The following is a 25,141-nucleotide window of genomic DNA, read 5'->3' as shown; positions in this document are numbered from 1 at the left end:
GACTATCATTATAACTCAAAAGACATAAGGAGCGAATACATTTGGTACTTGTGCTTGTTTTGTTTTTGAGTCACTATTTTAGGTTGTTGGTTTAGCCTTTTTTCCACTTAGTGTGCATCAAAACTTTCTGAAGTGCAAACCATCTTACTATCTCTGGGGACATAAATAGGGTATTCAATATTATAATTGAATAATCAATTGGTTCATCTCACACTGAAGCTCCTCAGGATACAGAAATTTTCTTTTGACTGTCTGGCCATCTGGTAAAGTGACTATATTGATAGCCAGGATGAGGATGTAAGTATCTTCCTGCTAGCTGAGAAAGAGGCACGAACCAGGAAGTCTAGCTGACAAGTACTCATGTTTAGATGCAGTCTCGCCCTGTGGCTTTGCATATGAGGACAAACAGCGGGAGGAACATGAGTCTTTGTGCAGTACTTTGTTTTTTATGCTTCTAGTGGAGCAGTGGAAGAACTACTTATTCATAGGACCTCATTTACTTTTGGCATGGGAGAATTTGAAGAAGAAAGGTGGCATCCAGAAGTCACCAGGAATTTTTAATGTGGGGGAGCCAAGTTTGCGAATCTTTCTTGGTTTCTGTTTTATTTTCTTTTTTCATTTTTTTTTCTTTTTTCCTCCTGGCTGCAACTTAGAGATTTTTGATCGAAGAAGCATCTGTTTTCCACATTCTTACTAGCAATGTCTAGTCTTCCATTATTTGATTTCGTATGTAACACAGATGCAAGACTTTGAAGCAATTAAGAATGAAGTAATCTTTCAGCACCCTCTCAGTAATGAGTCTCATAAATGAAGATTGATAGTGCTATCCTGGTAGTGAGGGAGAAGAGAAAGGAGAGGGAATTTCATGTTTATGTTTGGTTGTATTAGTTGCATGTGCTTTGGATGGTCCATTGCATAGACAAATTTTAGGAGTTCATATTAAAACAGGGAAAAAAAGTCACTCTACTCCTTTTTCTATTGATGAGGGCTGCACCAAAAGCAATGCCTCCTATTTTATAGTGTTGGCCCACAGCATCAGAGGCGGAAGTTGGTGGTACAGCAATAGAGGTTGAACCGTCCTGCCAACATCCCATTACGTGTTGTTGCCATGTGACAGATGGCAGCAGATGGGCACTGGCAAAATGGTGTCTGACATGGAAGTGCGTACAGAGCAAAGGTGTGTCACCGAAGTCCTCCATGTGGAAAAAATGGCACCCACTGACATTTGCTGGTGCTTGCTGAACGTTTGTGGACTCCGAGCAGTGGATGTGAGCACAGGGAGGTGATAGGTGGTGCGTTTCAGCAGTGGCGACAGTGACATGAAAGACAATTCTGACTGGCCATGCAGATTTTTTACGAGCATGGCATGCAGACCTCTGTTCATCACAGTCAAAAAAGCATAGCTAACAGTGGTGACTGTGTTGAAAAACAGTGTTTTGTAGCTGAGAATTTGCTCTCTCAAGGAGTGTTATTGTGCTCTTCTTACCTGTTATAATTTCCATGGAATTAAATACCAGACATTACTTCTACCTGTGTATATTGGCAGATGGAATTTGGTGCTGATAAGTGCAAAGGTATGTATATTTACAGTTGAATAAGTCTGAGAATACAGATGTATGTGTAGGCTCTAAAGTAACAACAGTGTTCAGGTAGAGGAAAGAGGATGTTTTTTAAAATGTCATTCCAAGTCCGACAGCTGTCAATAAGTTACCAAGTCTTAGGAAAGGACAGGAAAGAAAACTTAATTTTGACATTGTTTAAGTGCAAAGTTTACTTTTGTCTGAATTACTATGTTTCTTGTTGCTCCATTTCAGAATTTTGTAAAACTGAAGAAGATAAAGAGAAGGATGGCAGGGTAATCAAAGAAAAACAAATACTTCTGTTGAAAGAGGTCTGAAGTAGTTATAGCCCTCCAGACAGAAGAAGAGACAGTTGAATGCTATGGGGCACCACTATTAGAGATGTTACTTAAATCATAAAGAGAGGGTCAGTAGGCAGTAAATTGTTTCTCTTCATACAATAATTTGATGACAGTTATAATTGTTTTTCCTACAAAGTATGGTTGAATTCTGAACTTCATTTGTATGGTTGCGGTAGACCTAAATGAGTGGATTTCGTACAGTTTGTTGGAAGACAGATCTATTGGGGAATATTAAACATGAGATTCATCTGTGATGGTTGATCCTGAAGTTATTAGTGCTCAAACCTGAGAAGGATGTATCACTGAAAGATGGTTCTTGGTGCTTACGCTGTGTGCTAAACATCTCCATGCCTCCTCACTGAGGGAAGAGCCAGACCTAGTTCCAGAATAGGAAGTCGATCTAAGAAAATGGATATATTCTGAATGTTGTCCACCAGTGCTCCCCAAGGTAAGCAGAATTGTACTGACTGCACAGGAGGTGAGACTTATGTTCAGTGGGTGTTATGAAGACAGTGCATCTGTTCCAGAGACCTGTAGCTAAGGGATTCCTCCTGCTGGGAGGTGCTGCCTCCGTATGGGACCAGAGGCTGTTGGGCTTGCAACGTTTGTATCCTAACCAATTTATGACTGATATGTAAGGCCTGCAAGGTTAGCATGAGTGAACCTGAAACTGCCTGTATGGAGTGCAAAGTGATGATCCATGCTAGTGAGTGATCTCTTCTCTCAGTGCTTTATTCCTACTTAGAAACTTAGATAATGTCAGGTTTCAGCAAGACTGGGAAGAAGATCCAGGATTCTTGAGAAATATCTGTGCTGTTCTTACAGCTATTAATTGCGTGTTGGCTAATCTGCGTCTTTCACTATCTCAACCATTGCAGTCCTGGAAGCAGTAGTGGAAAACTGTTCTTCTGAGAATATTGCCTAAAAGAGGGGAGAGCATTGTTCTCTGGTGCATCCATTTGATTACATTTTATGATGACAGGAGAGTTCTTGGCACCTGCCCTATTCACATATCACTGGTTTTCCATCAGCATCAGATTTCTTCTAGGCTCTAGGCTCAGATAAATTTATCTAATGATTGTATAGAAAAAGATTGGTATTCTAAAAATCTAATAATGCATCATTATAGGAGATAATGGAAAAAAAAAATTGTGTATTCTTTATCCGTACGAACTGTATTAAAAAGTTTGGAATTTTAATCTACAAATATGATTAATGAAATGTGCTGAAGGCCTGTGTCATCTTGTGCAGAAAGATAAGCTTTCAGGTTTCTGCTGGGAGTTCAGCAGACAAGCTTAACAAACAGCAGTTGTAGTCAGAATTCCTACCACCTGTACTGCAGCATAGCTGCATGCCCTTTTTTTATCTACACATTCTTTAAAATATGTAAGCTCTGACAATTTATTTATGTAAAGCTGCTTGCAGATAGGTACCTTACAACCTGTATATTTGCAGTTGTGTTGTTAGTTTTTGTATTTCTTACGCACTGCAAAATTGGAGGAGGAGGAGCCTTTTCCTGGGAGGTCCATTAGTTCTGCATTATTGCTAGGGTTGATCATATATTTGTATATCTTTATTAAACGTCTCAATTTTTATTAAACTAAACAAACATGTCACAAACATAAATAAAACCACTGTCCTTTTCTCACATTGATTTCTGGTTTTGTGATTTTGGAACTAAGTACTGTAACTTATTAAGGATTGTGGCAAATGAAGCTGATGTCAATGTTAGTCTTTCTGTTAGTTGGTAGAATGAGGATGGCAGCTCCTGCGATTTTAGCTGTCTGGTGCTTGTTTCCTTTCCAAAAAGCAAATTAGGGTCCCCTGCTTGTCTCACCAAGACAGTGCCATGACTGCTTTTAACCTGGTGATTATGGCCTCAGGTGATCAGTTGCAGAACATGCTCTAATTCTTCAAGTTTGCTCTTTTGTTAACATGGATAGGATCTTCATTTATTTTTGATGAAGGTTCAGATATTAAATCCATGAATTTGTGCAGGTGCAGAATACAGTGTGTCTGTGTCAGAGCTGTGTTGTTTTGAAGCAACAAATATGGAAATTATTTTGTATTGATGCTTATAATGATAACTGAGTGAGGGGAAAAAATGGTTGGAACGCTTGTGAATTAAAGGCTGTACAACTGCAAGGTGGATGTGTTTCAAAGTCATTATGAACAGTCACACTTCTACAATGTATGACTGAAGTAGCACTGTTTTGAGAAAATATGTATCTGTTGTCTTATCCATAGGTTTATGTGTCAGCTGGAGAAATAATTTCATGTTTGTGAAATGACCCTTTGCCTAAGCAGAAGGGTTGATATTGAGAAAAGTATGTTTGTTACACTTGACATACTCAACATGAAGACTTGTTTTCTCACTTTAGATATGTTAAATGACATCTGTTCTGACTCTTTGTAGCGTTGTATCAAATAAGGTATCTTTCTTTTTAATATTTTAGTTATGTTTTTAATTTTTTTCTTTTATTTTCATGCTTACCATGTAAAATCCTTTCAGAAAGCAACAATAAACTGTAAGTAAATGAAATGAAAGTTATCCAACAGTTTTGTTTCCCAATTGTATAATGCAAAATGAACTGCAAAACCAAAGTGTTGAAAGACTACAATTATGTTGGAGACTTGGGGAAGGGATTCCTTTAATAATTAATAGAGAAAAAGTTCAGTGGTACAGTACATGACAGTAGTGGAGGAAATGTGCTGCTGCACATTTACTTCCTTTGCAACCAGAAGGATTCATCTGCTTTATACACATAAATCTCTCCAAAAGAAATGCCTCCTATTTATTTTCATGGAAACTACAACAGATACAATAGTGCAATAGCACTATTTGGTAGAGAGAATTCTTATCTACAAAACAATATTTTTCAACATGTTCATCACTGCATAACTAATGGTTGTGACTAAGAACTTGTGTGCCATGCTCATAAAAATCTGCACCAGCAGAGGTGGCTCACTGTTGTCACTGCTGAAATGCACCACTCACGGCTTCCATGTGCTCACATTGACTGTTTGGTCTCCATGAACATTCATCAAGCATCAGTGAATGTCAGTGGCTGCCATTTTTTCTGCATTAGGGAGTTTGGTGATGTGTGTCTTTGCTCCATATACACTTCCATGTGTGACACTATTTTGTCAGACTGCTCCTCTGCTGCCATCTATTCCATAGCAATAAAATGCAATGGAATAGTGGTGGGAAGGTTCAGACTCTACTGCCTTACCACCACCATCCGCCTCTGATGTTGTGGGCTGACATCATAAAATAGGAGGCATTACTTTTGGAGTAGCTCTCATGTAATGATGAGTCTTCCATCAAGATAGAGTCTGTCATGACACTGAATGTAGAAATCAATGTATGCATCATCCTTTGTTTACATAGTGGCTTAAAATGCTACTAACTCAGGTTAAAATTAGGAAACTATACAAGCTTGATGAGTCGTTCCACAAGAAGCTAATGCGACAAATACAGGGTAATGCTCTTGAGTTAGGGCTGTTCCAGACAGTGTACGGTTGAGGAGAAAAACTTCTTGAGAGCAGCTGTGCTGTGAAGGACTTTTGAGATTCTGACGGTCAAAATGCTGTACGTGAGCCAGCAGTGTGCACTTGAAGCAGTTCGCCAATGCTATCTCGGGCTGCATCAGCAGAGGGGGGTGATCAGTAGGGAAAGGGAGGGGATTGTCGGTCTGTGCTCTGCCCTCATGAGGCTCCATCTGCATACTGCTTCCAGGCCTGGGGCCTCAAGTACAAGACAGATGTAGAGATGTTGGGGATGTAGGGCGGTGTGTAGGGCTGGAGCACCTCTTCAAAGAAAGGCTGAAGGAGCTGGGCTTATTTAGTTTGAAGAAAAGGCTCCAGGAAGGCCTCATTCTGGCCTTCCTGATATACAAGAGGGAGGCTGACTTCTTACACAGTCTAGCAGTGATAGGACAAAGGGGAGAGTCTTCAAACTTAAAAGAAGGGAGATTGAAATTAGACATCAGGAGAAAATCCTTTTCTCAGAGGGCAGTGAGGCCCTGGCACAGGCTGCCCAGAAAAGCTCTGCATGTCTCATCCCCAGTGGTGTTCAAGGTTGGGTTGGATGGGGCCCTGGGCAGCCTGAGCTGGTGGATGGCAGCTCTGCAGGGCCTGGAACTTGTTGATCTGTAAGGTCCCTTCTGATCCAAACAGTTGTGTGATTCTGCAATGAATCACAGGCTGGATTCTGTGGAGTGAGGTAGGCTGATGCTGTGAGGAGTAGTATGGATACTGTTCATTCCCCTACACAGTACACAGTGTATAACAGGATTTCTCAAACACAGTTCTACTATTTTTCTGCTGGGTATTTTTTTTTCCTCCCCTCTAGTGGGAAACTCAGAGTGGGAGTGGTAGAACAGATGAAGCTGAAAAAAACCCAAAACATTCTGTCAATTTAAATGATATTTGGAAGCAGCGTTCTTTCATCAGTAATAACATTAGAGCTTGAAACACAGAAAAGAAAAGCAATCTTGATCTTGAGATTTGATTTGAGGTTTTCATGCAGAATGTTTTGACTTTCAGACAGTTCAGTGAAATATTACTTAATTAAAATTTAAATGTAGTAGTTATAGCAACGAAAAATGCCATGTAATTTTTTTTTACTCTGTTCATAAGAGATGCTAAATAGATTTATGATTAAGAAAATGTGAAATGGCTAATTCATTCACAGTTTTTTTGGGGAATAGAAGGAAATTTTGTTTTCCTCACTGAAAATGTTTGAAGTCTATAGCATCCAGCACTTGCCTTCTACATGTTGAAGTACATGCAGATGCTGTGTGAAATTGGTAAAAACAGAGTAAAAGTGTTCTATTGGGTTTCTTTAATTTTTACACTCTATAAGAAAAGATTTCTCAAAACCTTATTTAAAGGAATTCCTTATAGTGTTTAGAATAAATCATTGTAACCCTGATTTATTGTTCTTGATTGCACATCAAAATGGCAAACCTTCAACAAGTTTTGCTTTTTGTGTGGGGGGAAGTTGCATATATTTTCTGGCTTTTTAATCCTATTTAAAGGAGGTCTTTTTCATCTGTTTCATCAGAAATTCATAGTCCATCCTCAGCATCTCTGGGTGACTGCAGAAGACATAGAATTGTGGCATCACAGCAGATTGGAAGTTGAGCAAGTTGAGGGTAAAAACTTTTGATACGATTATTGACAGCTGTGACAGATTATATTAAATATTTATTTGAAACAGTACAGATTTCTATTTTAAACATGAAAATCTCAGCAAACGAAAGTAGCATGATTTCAGAAATAAAGAAACTTGAAGATATTTGCATTATTTTGGAAGAAGAGGACTTTAATTATGATATAGGAAGAGAAATAGTATTATAATGTGGAATTTCTTGCATACCGCTAGAAATGCAGAAAATGCATTGCTCTGTTAAAATATGTAATGCAAGTGGTTTTTAAGCCAGAGTAGATAAAGATAAGTGGGACAGAAAGCTTGCATGCAGAGTGTTAATGCTGTGTTTGGGCATTTGTGTAACATTGGATGATTGAAGGCTTATAATGAAATACTGAGTTAGTAAATACAGTGCTGTTGGCATCTGCTGCTTTGTGAAAAGTAGTATGTGTTTGAATAATCCGAATTTTTATGGCTTCTTTCACAGCTTGTTTAGTCTAGCCTTAGAAGAGAAACACAGAAATATACCATCAGATATTTCTTTTAGGGTAGAGGGGAGAGATAAGAGAGAGAACTTAATTTTTAGTTACTCGAATTATTGTAACATCTTTATTTTAATTTCTTTAGACTATGTCTGAATGTATCCAGCTCTCATTTGCTGTTTGTAGAATTGGCATTTACACGGTAAGGCAATGTTCTAACTAAGTAACTTTTGTTAGTGTTAACTCCACTATGTGAAGTTACATAGTTTTTGGGGGGCTTGGGATTAATTAATGCAGTTAGTAAAAGAAGTTTGATTTATTAGTTTCCATAAGCAGAATGCAGCGTGGTTTATCCAGTTGGAGCTTTTTGAATACAAGGACAGAAAAAAAGTATTTTCCACTTCAATTAAAAAGTAAAGAGAAATCCTACTAACCTCTTGAAGTAAGAAAAATTGGAATTCTTACACATGAGTTACTGAGAATTCAGGCCTAACTTAATGGCCGAAGGGTTGGATACTTTGCTTTGAAATATCCATTATGTTTGAGCAATGTGGTGTATTAAAGTGTTAGCTAAATGTATATGCTGTTGTAAGCTTAGTCTTGAGTGCCATAATGTTATCCAAGCACTGTTGTTAAATTTCCCAAATCTTAATTAAGTCATTCCAAAGAAAAATGTTATTTCATGCTATTTCAAATGTGAATGTCCCAAATACGCTGGTTTCCTTTGAATTTCACCTTCCTCCTAATTGCTTCTTTTATTAATGATGAAAATAGATAAAAATTAATTGAGTAAGCTCCATTTACATGTTATATATACGACACTTGCCTAAATCATGGTTTGAATCTTAGAGCTTTTGGCGTGATTGTGCTGGTCCTACTGTTAATACTACTTAGGAAGAAACCTGAAACATGCCATTTCCTATTTTACTAGGTGGTAAAGGCCAAGAGTGTGTGAATTTTGAACAGCTGTGATGCTGTTCAAAAGCCATACACTCATGACACTTACTTGGGAATTGAACTGCAAAGCTTAAAATTTGTTTTTATTCCCAGAGTTCAGTACCAGGTGGGGTTTAGTGTCTCCCAGGGTGTCCCTTCTGCACCTTTCTGTGACACTTGCTTGTGTTCCATTTTCAGCATCTAATAGACTCTGATGTAAGTAAGAGAACATAACAGATTTGGAAAGTACATACAAAATACTCCTGGAAGAAACTGATACTTGCATTAAAATAATTGTTTAACTGTGGTATTTAAGATCCTTTGCAAGATCATCTTTCTCCAAATTCTTACATGATAAGAGAATGCTTATCTTGAAGTGTCAGAACAGGCTACAGCATGAGATTTTAATGGCTGCGAAGTATGCAGATCATCTGCCAGTTTTTAAAAGGCTGTATTAAGCTGTCCAAATTCATTTGAGAGGATGTCCAAACATAATTGTGTGTATTGCAGAATTGAGTACAAGCAATATGTAAAGCAGAATAGTCCCTCTGGTAATAATTTCTTTGTTTAGGTTTAAAATAGATAAATTTGGTGTTCCTACTGCAGTTCACTGTGAAGTGACGGTAACTGCAGTTATAGTGGTGGTTGGATAATTGACATTTTGTTGTGCCCTTTAGTCAGGCATAACCCTTAATTTCACTGAACATTTTAAGTTACAAGATTCAAATAATTGATGAGAGCACTGAAAGGGATGGATTTCCTTGACCGTTAGAATCGCTAGTGAGGAGGCTGATGAGTACGCTTTAGAGCATACAGAGATGCACTGCTGTGGACCAAGTATAGAGTGAAGACACACCCTATGTGTTAAGCGTATGTGAAAGCTAAAAGAGCTGCTGTGGGAAAGTGCTTGTTGTGTAGAGTACTTGCTTATAAAAAAGTACCTGCTGTTAGAAAAATGGCCTTCAGTTGATCCGACTGAGGAGAGTGTCTGAGTGGCTTTGATTTCCATGCGAATGGGGAGAACTGCTGATGTGAACATTATGCGGAAATGAAGTGTGATCGTTCCTCTCTCCGCATTTTGTTGTCTTCTTGCGCAGTCATGTAACTCAGTCCCTGGATTTGTTGTGCAGGTATGCGAGCAATCTGTCAGGTTGCAAATACAGTGCTTGGCACTGATAGTCAAGAAGTAAAACAAAACATCATATTTTCGGTCTATCAATCCTTATATCTTGTATTGTGTACTTTCTACTGCATGTTGTTTTGAAGATTTAACAGATTAAAAAAAGATTTTTTTTTTTTTGGACAAAAAACCAGGCAGTCTGTCAAGTACCATGCCATGTGTTCAGTTTGTACTGTATTATTTGGGCACTTCCTGTTCTGCATGTCCTTGTACAGCACTTGTACAAGTCCTTGTACAAGTATCTTGTAAAGACTTGTAGTCCTTTGGACTACAGACATCTCAATTGTTAGTCTGTTATCAGGGTGTTTATCAGTAACTCTCTTGAGCACTCATTACTTCAGCTGTACTACTGCATTAACAAGGCTTCCTGTTTTTCAGGCCTGTACAGATTACGAGAAGGAGGAAGGGTTTATATAGATATCTATATCAGAAGTGTCGCTTTCAGTTGCTGTGACTAAGAGGCTAATGCTTTGTTCCCTTGAGCTAGGGAGAACACAGGTCCTTGCAAAATTCCGGAAAGATATGGTACCCATTTAGGGCAGACTGAACCAGACGAGATGTAGATTCAGTCCTTGGGAGAAGGAGAAACACAGCGATGGTTAATGTGAAAACTGCATAGATATTTATAAGGAACTGATGATGAAAGGTATCCTAAAATCAAAGCATTTTAAGGAACTGAAATGGAAAATTTGGGGTTAGAAAACAACCAACAGCCAACCAAGCAAAATAGAGCTCTATTTCCTGTGAGCCTGACACATCTAGTCCTTGGCAGAAGTACCAGCCTTTTCAGACTTTCTTTTTGTTCTGCTTCACTAGTGTATGATGGTTAGGAACAGGTAGATGTGTTAGTTTCTGACTTTCCATGGTTGTGGAGATTGTAAGCTTGTCTGTAAAGCTTTGCTAGAAGCTCTTACATTTATGCTGTTATCATTAATTGCTTTTCTTTGTCTGATGCATTCTTTTTAACCAAATGAAAACAGTAGTGAAATGACTATGAAGAGTCCAACCTACATGAACTTCAGAGGAAAAATAATCTGAAGTTTGCTGTATTTCTTGTAAAGTAGTTTTTATGGTGGTATGTTGGCTACTTTTGTAACTATTTAGGATTCCATATACATTGTGGAAACATGGTTGTATGCTTACACATTGTATCTGGAAAGCCCTCTGGTATTATGCACTAGACTTTTTATCCTAAAATACACCCTCTGTCCTTCAATGTCCCCAGGAATAAGCAAAAAGACTACTGATTTTCCTGTTGCATGTTGTCATGGATAACAGCAAGGAAGGAAGCCTCTGAAGTGGTGAGAACCATGCAGAAAAACTTAGGAAGTCTGATCTGGGATGCCTTAGGAAGAAAAAATAGAAAATAAGACTTTCCATTCTTGAAAAATTAGAAAGTAGTCATTTTCCTTGATTTAGAACATGGCATCAGTAGATAAACAATTAGGGAAAACTCATTTAAAACATAATTCAGATAACGAAAAGCCCTCCTTAGAGCTTTCTCCTCACATGCCAAGTATGGCAAAACTGATGTACTCCAGCAGCATTGCATCAGTGTTGGCATCTTCTTCATTAAAATGATGCGTCACGGGTACTTTGGTATTAGTAGCCTTTTGGATTGAATTTGTGCAATCAGATGAGGGAATAAAAGATGTTTTATAAAGCTGTAGTAAATATAAAGCTTACTGTAGTTTATATATGGTAAGCATAGTAAGTGATGCAAATGTTGTACTCTTAGTTCTCCAGTTTACTTTGGATTAATTTACATTTGTCACTGTTTATAACGACAGTGATAAATTCATGTCTTGAAAATGGTTTGACTGGAAACAACTGTTATTCCAAGGAATTTTTCTGGTGTTAAAAGAAGACAGAATTAACATTTGTTCATGAAGTGGTGGAGGGAAGGCTCTTAAGAGAAGCCAGCTGTGGTAGTAACTGAAGACAGTCATGGAAGAGAAGGTTATCATGGGAGTGTGTTCGGAAAGGTTTATGAGCCAGCCTGTGACTTACAGTATGGAAGGCTTCCTGTGCGACTCTTCCCCTCCCTGACGAGGTTTCCCGTTGGAAAATGCAAAGTTAAAGTAATAACAGAGCTCGTATAGCATATCCTGTCTACTCCTCCCTTTCCCATGTCATGTCCTTGACATGAGCAGCAAAACAAAGGCACAAAAAGGCAGCAGGAAAAAATCCTTTTATGTTCTACCCTTTGGGAAATGCAGACAGTTCCATTCACAGTTACTATTGATTTGTATGGGTGGACTGCTGGAAAGGTATCAATGTTTCGGCTTCCAGCTTTAAATAAAAGTAATGTACCAGCAGCAGAATATCTATTATCAGTACTTGTGTTTGATGAAATAGCCCTGCGTTTGATGAGAGTCTAATTGTTGCAAATGTGTAGCCATGCTGCTGCAATATGTGTTTGTGTATTGTTTTTTGGTTTACTTGTTTTCATTTACACTAACCTAAGTAGTTAAAAGGGAGAATGCTCTGGGGCATGAGTTATTCTGTGTGTATAAATATTAATATGGTTTTTTTTTTTGTTTTTTGTTTTTTTTTTTTAAATATAGAGCTAGTAGATTGCTTTCCTGAAATGGAGGAAGTGTTGTAACTTTTTTTTTAATCAAATGGAGAAAGCCAAGGCAGGTTTAGTGGGAGATCATCCACTCTAGGCCAGGAGTGAGGATGAGAACACAATTCTCTCTCCTTTCCCTGTACAAAGTTCACTGGTCAAAGTGAACTGTTTTCGAATTGCTGAGCAGCCGCTCCTTGTGACCAGAGCTCATGATATGTTCTGATCAGAGAGTTCATGGTTTGGTCCAACCAATGCAGGTGTGAAAACATTGCTTCCCTGAGCTACTAACTGATACACTTTGTGTTGACAACCCTTTTGACAACTACTGAAAAGTAGTATTTAGTTTTATTTTATTGGGAAATGCATGGTTTGCCAAATTAGCCTGTTAATTTTTGTCAGAATGAAATGTCTGGCAAACTTGCATACTGGAATAGAGCTTTATTCTGATCTAGAGATTGTTGCATCTGACCAGTCTGCTTTTTTATGACCCCTTCCTGTTCAAAGTCTCCTTTCTTTAGAAAATACCATTCTTGTTCCACAGACAATTAACTTGAAGGAGAACTAAGAAAATAACCCAGATCGTTATTACAAGAGTCTCACTCTGTTGAGTCAAGTTGCCTTCCAGTTTGTATTTATGAAAATTGAAATTTATGAAAAAATGTGTGTGGTTAGTAATCGTGTACATAAACAATATTTTGTGTCGTCTTTTTGGAAGTCATGATTCCTGATCTTCAGCATTACTCTCTTTCCAAAAAAAACAGTTGAGTAACGTACTGGCAAAATGTCATGTTTTGCCGTTAGTAGTAGGTCTTCATGGAACATAAACTATTTCTGTAGGCTCAAGTGGCTCTATAGGGGTTATTGTGTGAGCATGGACTTTTCCTGATGACTGCTAAGCATCTGCTGAGCATCTCTTTTTGGTGTAGTTTGAAGAGTAGTATTGTTAATTAAAATTATGATTTGAAATGAATAATGGATTTTGGATATTGAAAGTGCATATCAAAACACAGAATTTGTCAAAATTCCAACAAACTTTTATTAGCACATCACATGCTTGAAATTCGAGCTGGCCTATGATTATGGGCTTGGAAAGATAGTGTTGAAGCATGTTGGGGTTCCCTCAGTGAGAAGTATACAAATCAAGCATTTGGATTATTAAGGGCACATGAAGACTAGAAAAGACATTTCAGTGAAGGTGAAACCTTCTTTTCATGTTTGATAGCCCAAAAGTTAGGACAGTGTGTAGCCAGGATGTTTACAACAAAGTAAATTAATTTGCAGGGAGTCTGGCTGATCAATTCAGAATTGAGGCAGGAGATTGCCTTCTGAATATGCTAGAAGTTGCTCAGTTGTACACACAATCATATCGTCTGCTTTGTACAGCTTAGTAAGTAAGAATCTAACAAGTGATTTGCAAGTGGAAGTACTATTTATAGTACATATACAACTGTTTAGATTATATCTATTATTCTGTTACTCACATAATTATCTGCCTGAAAGTGGTGTTGCTTTTACCATAGTGAATGTAGATTGTTTATGATTTGTCTGCAATTTGCTTTTACTGGACAACCAAGTGTATTAGGAATTACAATTCCAGGGTGATTATTATTTTCACAAAATGACCTGTTACACTGAGAGGGATGATCTTAGAATCATAGAATTGCTCAGGTTGGAAGAGACCTTAAAGATCATTGAGTCCAACCACAACCTAACCATACTACCCTAACTCTAACAACCCTCTGCTAAATCATGTCCCGGAGCACCACATCCAAATGGATTTTTAACACATCCAGTAATGGTGACTCAACCTTCCCTGGGAAGCCTATTCCAGTGCTTAACAACCCTTTCTGTAAAGAAGTTTTTCCTGATATCCAACCTAAACTTACCCTGGTGCAACTTGAGGCCATTTCCCCTCATCCTGTCACCTCTCACCAATGAGAAGAGACCAGCCTTGCTCTTGCTGTAAGCACTTTTCAGGTACTGGAAGAGAACAATAAGGTTCTCCCCTCAGACTCCTCTTCCCCAGACTAAACAGCCCCAGTTCCTTCAGTCTCTCCTTGTAGGGCATGTTCTCCAAGCCCTTCACAAGCCTTGCTGCCCTTCTTTGGACCTGCTCCAGCACCTCCATGTCCTTTCTGTACTGAGGTGCCCAAAACTGAACACAGTACTTAAAGTGAGGCCTCACCAGTCCCGAGTGCAGGGGCAGGATGACTTCCCCAGTCCTGCTCACAAGCCAGGATGCCACTGGCCTTCTTGGCCACATTTCTGGCTTGTATTCAGCCGACTGCCCATCAGTACACCAAAGTCCCTTTCCATCAGGCAGCTTTCCAGCCACTCTTCCCCAAGCCTGCAGGGCTGCCTGGGGTTGTTGTGACCAAAGTGCAGGACCCAACACTTGGCCCTATTGAAATACATACAGTTAATCTTGGCCCATCGATCCAGTCTGTCCAGGTCCCTCTGCAGTGCCCTTCTCCCCTCAGGCAGATCAACACTCCCTCTCAACTTGGTGTCATCTGCAAACTTACTGAGGATGCACTCAATCCCCTCATCAAGATCATTAATAAAGATGTTCAATAGAAGCAGCCCCAGTACCAAGCCCTGGAGGACACCGCTTGTGACCGGCTGCCAACTGGATTTAACTCCTTTGACCACAGCTCTTTGGGCCCGGCCATCCAGCCAGTGTTTCACCCAGCGGAGCGTACACCCATCCAAGCCATGGGCAGCCAGTTTCTCCACGAGAATGCTGTGGGGGACTGTGTTGAAGGCCTTACTGAAGTCCAGGTAGACCACATGACAGCCTTACCCTCATCCACCTTGTCATAGAATGCAATCAGGTTTGTCAAACAGGATCTACCATTTGTAAACCCATACTGACTGGCCCTGATCCCCTGGTTGACCTTTAGCTGGTCCACGATGGCTCCCGAGATTATCCATTCCATAACCTTCCCGGGCACCGAAGTGAGACCGACAGGTCTGTAGCTACAAGGATCACTTTTCCAGCTCTTTCTGAAGATGGGCATCACATTTGCCAGTCTCCAGTCTGGTGGGACATCCTTGGTTAGCCAGGACTGCCAAAGAATGATGGAGAGTGACTTAGGGCAACCACATCCACCAACTCCCTCAGCACTCTAGGGTGCAATCCGGCCCCATGGTCTTGTGAGTATCCAGCTTTTGGAGCAGGATGCTTTTTGGAGCAGAAAGCTTTCGTGATCAATCTGTCTGTCCATCAGATCTTAGCCTTATTTTGTTACCGTGAGCTTAAAATCTTGTCTTTTTTCTTAGACGTAAAGTCATAGAATGTCCTAAGCAGGAAGGGACCCACAAGGATCACTGAGTCGAACACCTGGCTCCACACAGAACCATTCAAGATTGAAAAACTTATGTCTGAGAGTGCTGTCCAGACACTTTGTGAACTCCAGCATCTTGGTGCGATGACCACTGCCCTGGGAATGCAGGGCCCAAACACCCTCTGGTGAAGAACCTTTTCCTAATACCTGACTTGACCCCTCCTGACACAGCTCCATTCCATTCCTCCTGGTCCTGTTGATGTCACCAGACAGAGGAGATCCATGTCTGCCCCTCTATTCCATGTGAGGAAGCTGTAGGCTCTCATAAACATGCTTGCACTGTATCTTGAAGGCATTATTGATATAACAGTGTTACAATTACTACTGTAAATAGTTAACTTGTTTTCTAAAGACATCCTGCATTTGTTCAAGAACAGATATGTTATAAGGGAAGAAGTCATACAAGCAGGAAATAGGTAGAATAAATGCAAAGAAATGCATCGAATGCCACAAAATTTCATGTGAGTTAGTTTTGTGGGAATAAAAGACCTCTAATTCTCTCCATTAGTATATCTGTCTTTGATATATGTATGTTACGCCTTGTTGTAGAGTAGAGAAATTTGCTCAGCTATTATAGTTAGCATGAATTTCATGCTGCTACAGCTTCTATATAATTATAGGCTAGCATCTTCAGCATGCTTTGAGATTCCTTATTGGTCTAAAATGTTCCTTTTCAAGTTGCACTTTCGTTAAGGTAATGATTTAAGAGAGAAAGTTTCTTGGGGAGAAGGGAGTTGGTGCCTGATGCATCCGCAGCAGCCATAGACAGGCCTTCTTGTTGGCAGAATGGAAAACGTGTTAGAGACTAGAAGACCTCGTGAAAGGTTTGTTACAGTCCAAAAAGCTGTGGAATTGACTGGCCTCATACTGAGCATGGAGATAAACAAGGATGAGTGATTTTTTTTTTTATAAACCTTTAATGGAATTGTTTGAGTTGCAAGGGACCTTGGATGTCATCTAGTCCAACTCCCCTGCAGTGAACAGGGACAACTACACCTAGATTAGGTTCTCAGAGTCCTGTCTAGCCTGACTTTGAATGCGTCTAGGATCAGAGCATTCCAACCTCTCTGGTCAACCTGTTCCAGTGCTTCACTGTCCTTTTTAAAAAAATTGTCCATATGTCCAACTAGTTTCCTCTGATTTAATTTGAAAACTATTTCCCCTGTCCTCTCACAACAGACCCTGCTAAAGAGTCTGTCCCCTTTCTTATAGGTCCTCCTTAGATGCTAGATGACTTTGAGTTTTTTGTTCACTAGTTTTAAAAGGCTAACTGTTCTAATAAGCCCCAGCTTTTGCATGTAGAGCTTATTTCTTTGTCAGTAGGAAATTCTGTAAGCAAAATGCACAAATCCACAACAGAGCTCTGTCCAGCCTGGACTCTCATCACACTTTGTTTTTTAAGTAGGAAGTGTGAAGGAAGTTTGTCTGTTCTGTGTCTTTGATGGGAAATTAATAAGCCTAGAAGATAGAAAGGTTGATTGTTACTAGTTGTTATGTCTAAAACTCTGTGTAGAGTTTCTAAACTTTAGAATTAAATTGCCTATTTAAAAATATTTATTTGCTTATTTAAAATAGTCTGTGGACAGTAATTTTAAATCAGAGCTTGGTTCATTGTGGAACAGGGAAGAAATGGGAATTTATCCTCGAGTCCAGAGGAAAAAGAAACCCTAAGCAGTTGAAAAAGGCAAAATGTGATAATGTGAAGCTTTGTTGCTTAGAAAAAGAAAGGAAGAAAGCAGACTACTGTTCCAGAAATGAGAAGAACGGAGAATCGTTAAGAGGATGGAATAGCAAAAAGTATGTCTTATACTTCTGCAATTTGATCTGTCACAGAAGGCACCTAAATGTTTAGTGTTTATATGGACAGAGGCAAGTATTAATTGGGAGTTTTGTGACAATTGCTATTGTTGGGGACAAAATAAAAGATTGAGATGGAAGAGTCACTTAAGTGATATAGATCATCTATTCATAAGATATAAAGATTAAGTAAGCATTCTCAAGATCATGTGATTGATTTCTGAGGAGAAATTGATTTATGAAATGATAGTTTTGTTGTGGAAGTTTGAAAAGAGAGGGTTATGGGAAAAAAGTTTTCTTCCTGGACATCTCCTTGGCTATTAATTCTGCTGTTAGAGACAGATGTGAGATGAAACCTCTAGGTAGTTAAATGAATGATCTGTGAATCAACTTTTAAACAGTAATATTTCAGATTACAGGGTATTTTCAAGTTACTAGTGTTTTAAAGTATTCTTTTGTCTTTCTTAATAGTCAATTTCAAATGACTTCCTAGTTTAAGTTTTACTTTCTTAAAACTTTACTATGCTGATATGATCTGAAATTTGAATGCTTACTTAGTTAACAGGCTGAAACAGTGCAGCTGTTCCTTTGTATGTACCACTTTAGTGGTTGTTTCCAAATGATTGTGTTGGTATATCCAAATATGGCACTGAAGGATGTGGTTCATTGATGGGACTTTGTATGTCAGGTTGCTGATTGGATTTGATGATCTTGAAAGTCTTTTCCAACCTACATTGTTCTGTTTTTCTGTGAATCTTTGGTTCTATGATTTTAGGTCAGTGTTTTATTGCAATATTTGCTTTTGGATCATTTTTACTATATTATACAAAAATTTTTAGTCTGTTTAAGTTCTGTGATATGAAGAACTTTAATAAGTACCACTTTCTTTCTATTGTTCAAGAGTAGAAATAACCGTAGTGTTTAAAAGGTACTGTAAATTCATAGAATTGCAGTGCCATTATTAATTATTAATGTGTATAAATTGACAAATTTGAAAAGGTAACTTTCGAATAACTAAGTGCATTATTATATTAAAATGTGTTCTGAAGCACAGACATTTAAGAGTCACTGAGATGTGAGAAATGATGTCTGAAATGTCATGCACTTGCATCTTGGAAAGTAGAGGTTACTTTCAGTGTATTGTAACTAAGACTTCAAAATTCTTCTTCTGCTGTTGTTGCAACTAGCTAGTGTGCGTGGATAAAATTCTTGTGGGTCTTTCTGCAGCACTGTTTATTCCAAGGCTTCCTAAATTTAATAGTTCAGTTTCTTAGCTGTGTTTAATACTTTCAGTTGAAGCAGTGTGCCCACCTTGTTTCTGCATGCCAAATTTTTCTTTGGTCCAACTAGATATGGAATTGCAGTCATACAAATTACTGTTATTTATGACTGTTTTTAATTTCAATTTCAATTCATATATTCATTATTCTATCTGTTTTCTATGCTCTCATCCTGTTAAATTATCCTTTAACTGTTAGAGTTTTTTCATATCTGTTGTTCTGCTTCATCCTGGCCCTTCTTGTCACTTACATCGTGACCAAAATAATGCCTTCTCTATGATTCATTTTCCTTGTACCTTGTACTTGTTTCTTAATGTTGCATTGTTCACTTCCTGCAGATTTAGCACAGAGTATTTTAACTTCTCCACTTGTTTGTTGGGATGGGTGTGGTGTTAGAAAGGTGTGTCTGTGTGCAGATGAAACATTCTAAGGTATGCTAGAATCCCTCCCTTATATTCCATTAATTACTGCTTTTTTTAACTACAGTTCACATTGTAGTGACAAGCTGAGTGGTGCAGCTGACTTGCTAGAGGGAAGGGATATCATCCAGAGGGACATGGACAGTCTTGAGAGATGGGCCCATGCCAACCTCTTGAAGTTCAACAAAGCCAAGTGTGAGGTCCTGCTCCTGGAACAGGGGCAATCCCAAGCACAGATACAGCCTGGGTGGAGGATAGTTTGAGAGCAGCTCTGAGGAGAAGGATTTGGGAGTGTCAGTTAATGAAAGTTGAGTATGAGCCAGCAATGTGTGCTTGCAGCCCAGAAGGCCAACCTCATCCTGGGTTGCATCAGGAGAAACATAACCAGGTTGAGGGAGGTGATTTTGCCCTTCTACTCTGCTCTCATGAGACCTCATCCGGAGTACTGCATTCAGTTCTGGGATCCCCAACACAAGAAGGACATGGAGCTGTTGGAGCAGGTCCAGAGGAGGGCCACAAAGATTATTAGCAGGATGGAGCACTTCCCCTGTGAGGACAGGCTGAAAGAGTTGGAGCTCTTCTTCCTGGAGAAGAGCAGGCTCTGAGGAGACCTTATAGTGGCTTTTTAGTCCCTGAAGGAGACCTTTCGGAAAGCTGGGGAGGGATTTTTTATAAGGTCATGCAGTGACAGGACAAGTGAATTGCTTTAAAGTGAAAGAGGATAGATGTAGACTAGATGTTACGAAGAAATTCTTTACTGTGAGACACTGGAAAGGTTTCCCAGAGAGGCTGTGGATGTATTCAGAGCCAAGCTGGATGGGGCACTGAACAACCTGGTCTGGTTGGAGGTGTCGTTGCCTATAGCAGGAGGGTTGGAACTAGATGATCTTACATGTCTCTTTCAAATCAAACCATTGTATGATTCTATGAATACATCAACCAGTATACATTTAAACTTGCAGAAGGTTATTTACTGCTCTCTGTTAAGCTCACTGTTTTGTCCTGCTGTTAATTTATGTCAAGTATGCTAGCCTTGCAATTTAAAAGTATTAGAAAGCTGATAATATATTACTGTCATTGGTAGTTCGTGATAATTCATCAATGTAGTTATTTAAAGCATGCATCCAAAGTCAGCTTTCCCAAAATTCAGCTGGATTGCTGGCAGACTATTTTATATATAATTCTCTATTTTCTATTTTTTTATCCAACCCTAACACAATTACTGCTGCTTAAGAAGCCTAAAACTTGTTCTATTAAAGTCAGAAGTCAAATTTCAAAACTGCATACATTTTCCATTGTTCTTTTTCAGCCAGGCTTTTGTTGTGTTAGTGTTCTCTTGATAAACTGCTTATTTAATTTTGTTGTCACTCTGGATTATCTGGAAGATACTCTGGTGCATTTGTCTGGGCTAGTAATAATCCCCGTGACAGTAGCATGTAGCATGGTTGTCCTAGAAGTTTAAAAGACATTGGTAATTTGATTCACAATGTTGTCTCTCCTATGACAAGCAGATCCCATGAAGATGGATGAAACATCAAACACAGCAGTGTGTGTGGGAGCCATGCAAGTTCTGTGCCATGTGTACTTCTTGTCTACATATGGAAAAATGAAGTGGTGTTTGTTGTGAATTAATTGAAACAGAAGATTTTGGAATAGAAGGGAGTGGAATAATGTATAGTAAAAGTTGGCAAAAACTTTTTATTGTTGATCTCAAGGTACGTGATTCAGATGCTTTTGTCTTGCCATTGTATCAGAATTGCTGTTAAATCAGCGTAGTATTTTTTTAACCTGCTTATTTTCTCTTCTTGAATTTGTTGGTTATAGAAAAGAACAAATCTTTTGAGACTGAGAGATGGTCACAGGTGCAGGTTGTATCAGCACTGTTGTAATATGTTGGAGGTGACTTTGTTTCAGAGGTTCTTAAAGTGCTTTTCACTGTAATGTCTCTCAACTTTGAGCAAGAAGTAATTCTGAGAGGGACTAAATGCACATCTCTGCATATTAGATTAAAAAGCAGAGGCTTTTAAAAAGCAGTAACATGAGAATTCTAAATTTCTGAAGTCAGCACTTGCTGACCATGAAGATTGATGAAGAGTGTTCTAATCCAACACCTCAAGAAGAAAGTAAAAATATACCCAAATAATAATAAAAAAGTAAAATAGTTACTTGAGAATAAGCTATGCTAGCCAGTGGAAATATGAAACTCAGACTATAGGATAGTGATCAAGAAAACCACAAGAAAAGAAATTGAGGTTTTAGATTTGTGTTCTCCTGAGGCTGTAATGTAACGTGAGTTAATCTTGTATATGCTTCTACTCTCTAGTGAATGGTAAATCAGTTTCAGGTGGACAATATGAATAAAGTTTTTAGTTGAGTATGAAATCTGAGTGTATTTGGAATTGCCTCTGTATGCTTTTGTCATTCTGTCTGCTTTATTCCTGAGTTTTATAGCTAGTGGCTCAATTTTCAAAACTGTGGATGAGATGGAAGCTACTTTTTTATTAGAGTAAACTGAAGTATAACATGCAAAATATAAATAACTCTACCTTTCCTAGCAAGTTCTAAACAGGTCTTAGAAGATAATCTGATAGTTTTGAATCATAGAATCATAGAATCATTAAGGTTGGAAAGGACCTCTAAAAATGTCTAGTCCAACAGTCCAGCCAATATTGCCCACTAAACAATGTTCCATCATACTACGTCTACCCTTTCCTTAAACAGTTCCAGGGACACTGATGCCATCACTTCAGCGGGCAGCCTCTTCCAATGCCTCCACACTCTTTTAAAGAAGAAATTAGTCTTAATATCCAACCTGAGCCTTCCCAATGCAACTTGACTCCATCTCCTCTCATTCTATTACAAGTCGAGAAGAGGCTGACCTCCACCTTGTCACGGCCTCCTTTTGGGTAGTTACAGAGAGCAGTAAGGTCTTCCCTGAGCCTCCTCTTCGCCAGATGGAGTAGTTTAAGTTCCCTCAGCCATTCTTCATAAGACCTGTGCTCCAAAACCTTCTCTGAATGCTCTCTAGGGCCTCATTATCTTTCTTGTAGTGAGGGGCCCAAAACTGAACACAGTACTCGAGGTGTGACCTCACCAGAGTTGAATACAGAGATGATCACCTCCCTGCTCCTGCTTGCAGTACTATTTCATATGCAAACCAAGAAGCTGTTGGCTGTCTTGCTTACCTGGGCATACTGCTGGCTCGTGTTCAACAAAGTATCAGTGAAGACTACCTGATCTTTTTCCTCTGTGCAGCTTTCCCGCCACTTTACCCCATGCCTGTAGCGTTGCATGGGATTGTTGTGGCCAAAGTCCAGGACTTAACACTTCATTCCATTGGCCTCGGCTCAGCGAACCAGCCTGTTTGGATCCTTCTGTAGGGCTTCCAGTTCTCAGGAAGATTGACACTTCTCCCTAACTTGGTGTTGTCCGCAAACTTAGAGTTGCGATGCCTCGCACTGTGGCTTGCTACTTGCTCTCAACTCATTGATATCTGTGCGTTTGAATTATGACATTTTGTTAGTCTTCAGCTATTTTTACTGTTGAAATTATAAAATAATTTTTTTAAAGTTGTGATGTTTAATTTTTGAATTTTGGCATGGGATTGAGGAAAGCATTGGTTTGTTTTATGTAAGTTATGGATTTTCACTTTTAGAATTATGTACAGTAGCATAGGAAGCTTGTCCTCAGAGAAGGGAGATGTTAGTGGTTTGCTCTTTTCTGAGTAATGTACAAAGAATACTATTTGGATTAATGCTGGCATAGCTCTGTGCATTTGCTGGCTTCCTTTATGCTTTCTTTTCATATGTTCTTTAGGTGTAGCGAGTATGTCAAATCTTTGCTTTCATTTTCTCTCTTAGTATACAGTTGAAATTACCGGATTCTGTATTTTCAGTCTCCCATTCTCTACATTTTTGATATATTTTTATTTTATATTGAATATTTTTTATAAAAAAAAATACAGTTGTATTACATTTCAGTGTGTATACTGCCTGCTTATTCTAACATCTATTGCTAGGAGGATCTTCTGTTCTTGTTAAGGAAAAAGAATAAAACAGTGCAAAGCAAATGCTGTGCTATAACTTTTATTTATATATACAGGTTTAGTACAATAGTTCTATATATACATACATACATTTACTATTACATGTTCAGTATGTTGAACCAGTGCGGACCTTATTGCAGCTGTGTGGGCACTGGACCCTGTCTTCCATAAGTTATTTCATTGTTACATTTTGATGATTATAGCTCTGTTTTGAACTGAAAACAGATTATTTATTAAAGGAGCATGGTTAGGTGGTGAAGTATGGTGGAACTTTGCAAGGATTACCTGGGATACTTATCTATAGAGGGCTTTTCAGGGACTGCTTAGAGTTTGTCAGCGCTTAAAAAATGCTTTTTAAAATAACTTTATTTATTTTAATATGACTTTATTGACAAAGTTTCTTCCTTGACAGATTGATTTATGTATTAACATCTTGCTGATGTAGGATTTCATGACCCGGATTACAAAGATACAAGAAACCTCAGAAACAATTTGCCTACTTGCACAAAGGATTGTCTTTTTCATGTACACGTGACGGAGTCACTGCAAATAGGGCTGAAAGGAGAGTGACGTAATTCACCCCAGCTCAGAAGAAGCATGAGCTATATGGCCAAACCACCCTTTACCAAATGGTTCTCTAAAAAAACCCTTACCAAATTCCACTATCTTCTCCTTTTATCTCTTCCCCAGACTAACCCTGTTTACATGCTGTTTTTCTAAGATGTAGCCTAAATCTTCTGTTAATCTCTATTGCTACAGTTTAAGTTCTTCCTATAAAATAAATAAATAAATAAATAAATAATTGTTTTTGTTTTTGTTTAACCTACAGCAAACAAGAGAAAAGTTGAAAACTTGTGTTTGAAAACTATCACATACTTTTTCTCCTTTCTGTAAGTTAACAGCTGGGTCATTCTGTACAGAATCCCAGAGTTACAAATGATGAGGAACTGCTTTGTGGTAATTCATAACTGAGAGATGCAGCAATGTAGTTTCCCTTTCTTCTTTTCCTTTATTTGCTTCACTAAAACAGAATTCAGAAGGAGCTTATTATTTTCATGCTGAACATACTGAATTATTTGCTGAGGATGATTTACTAGGTATGCACTCAAAGATATCTGGAAAGACACTTCAAAGATAAGCTTAAGCAATGTTATTAGACAATAGAAACAACATAAATATATCTGTACGTTCTGGAAGCAGCTGGTGAAACCATGAAACAGATGAAATGTTCTCTTTTCCTAAGAGACTGGTTTTGACTCAACAACTCTTCTGTAGCAATTGGGAAGGCACAATTTTTTAGTGTCAGGATTTTTACACTGAAGATTAGTATGCTTTGAATGCAAGCACATCGTAAATGCTTTCATTTGAATTGCTTGAATTGCTGTGAAACCTAGACCAGGTAACTGCAGCACAGCTATTGCTAAAATCTTTTGCAGAGAGAGCTCATTTTATTTCTGAACTCTTGTCTTTTGATTCAGAACAACCTATCTGGTTGGACTCATAGTCTAATAGAACTACTTCCTGTTTGGTTGAGATCCCAAGAAGGAAAAGGCAAGAGCTGCAGAGCTTTCAGTGAGAATATACTTTGTCTCTTTATTTAGAAGGGTGAGGTTAATTCACTTTCTATGCATAAGCACTAATACAGTTGCAGTGAAGAAAGTTCTGGTGATTAGGCTGTCATCAACTAAATAATTAGTTTGTTCAATGTTTGCTGCTTCATATCAAGTGAATTAAACAGTTATTAGCTTTGTTATATTCAAAGGAGTAAACAAAGTACAGATTTCATACCAGTGAGGGTGGCTGCTTTTCAACTTATTGTTATTTGCAAGTTTTTGTTTAGAGTCATCTGTAGACTAGAAGGTTTCTCTTCTCAGTTGTTTGCTTTGAAGCTTATCTTGCTTAAGTAGTTTCTTATAGCTTTCAGAAATCTACATTCCAGTTGCCAAAGTATTAATTTGCTTATGTTAATCTAGGCAATAATTGGTATCAGAAGTCTGTAACGTCAGT

The 25,141-nt window shown here is 38.5% G+C and overlaps 1 protein-coding gene across 4 annotated transcripts in view; it reads left to right on the top strand.

The window, feature by feature from the left end:
- The window catches only part of ARL15 (ARF like GTPase 15), a 223,884-nt gene that overhangs the window by 6,819 nt on the left and 191,924 nt on the right, over window positions 1–25,141 (top strand). For 3 of the 4 annotated variants that reach the window (XR_014880321.1, XM_085212800.1, XM_085212803.1), the window contains exons 2-3: window positions 6,990–7,080; window positions 7,704–7,760. The exons of the other annotated variant lie outside the window; for it this stretch is intronic. Coding sequence is in view for 2 of the 3 variants with exons in the window: in XM_085212800.1 (XP_085068926.1) it covers window positions 7,707–7,760 (54 nt within the window). In the remaining variant the exon portion in view is untranslated. The remainder of the gene's footprint in view (window positions 1–6,989; window positions 7,081–7,703; window positions 7,761–25,141) is intronic. 4 annotated transcript variants of the gene reach the window in all.

The sequence above is a fragment of the Meleagris gallopavo genome, chromosome Z (assembly GCF_905368555.1).
Source record: "Meleagris gallopavo chromosome Z, MGAL_WU_HG_1.1, whole genome shotgun sequence".
NCBI lineage: Eukaryota > Metazoa > Chordata > Aves > Galliformes > Phasianidae > Meleagris > Meleagris gallopavo.
The sequence above is the reverse complement of the archived record's forward strand: the minus strand, read 5'-3'. Positions and strand labels throughout refer to the sequence as shown.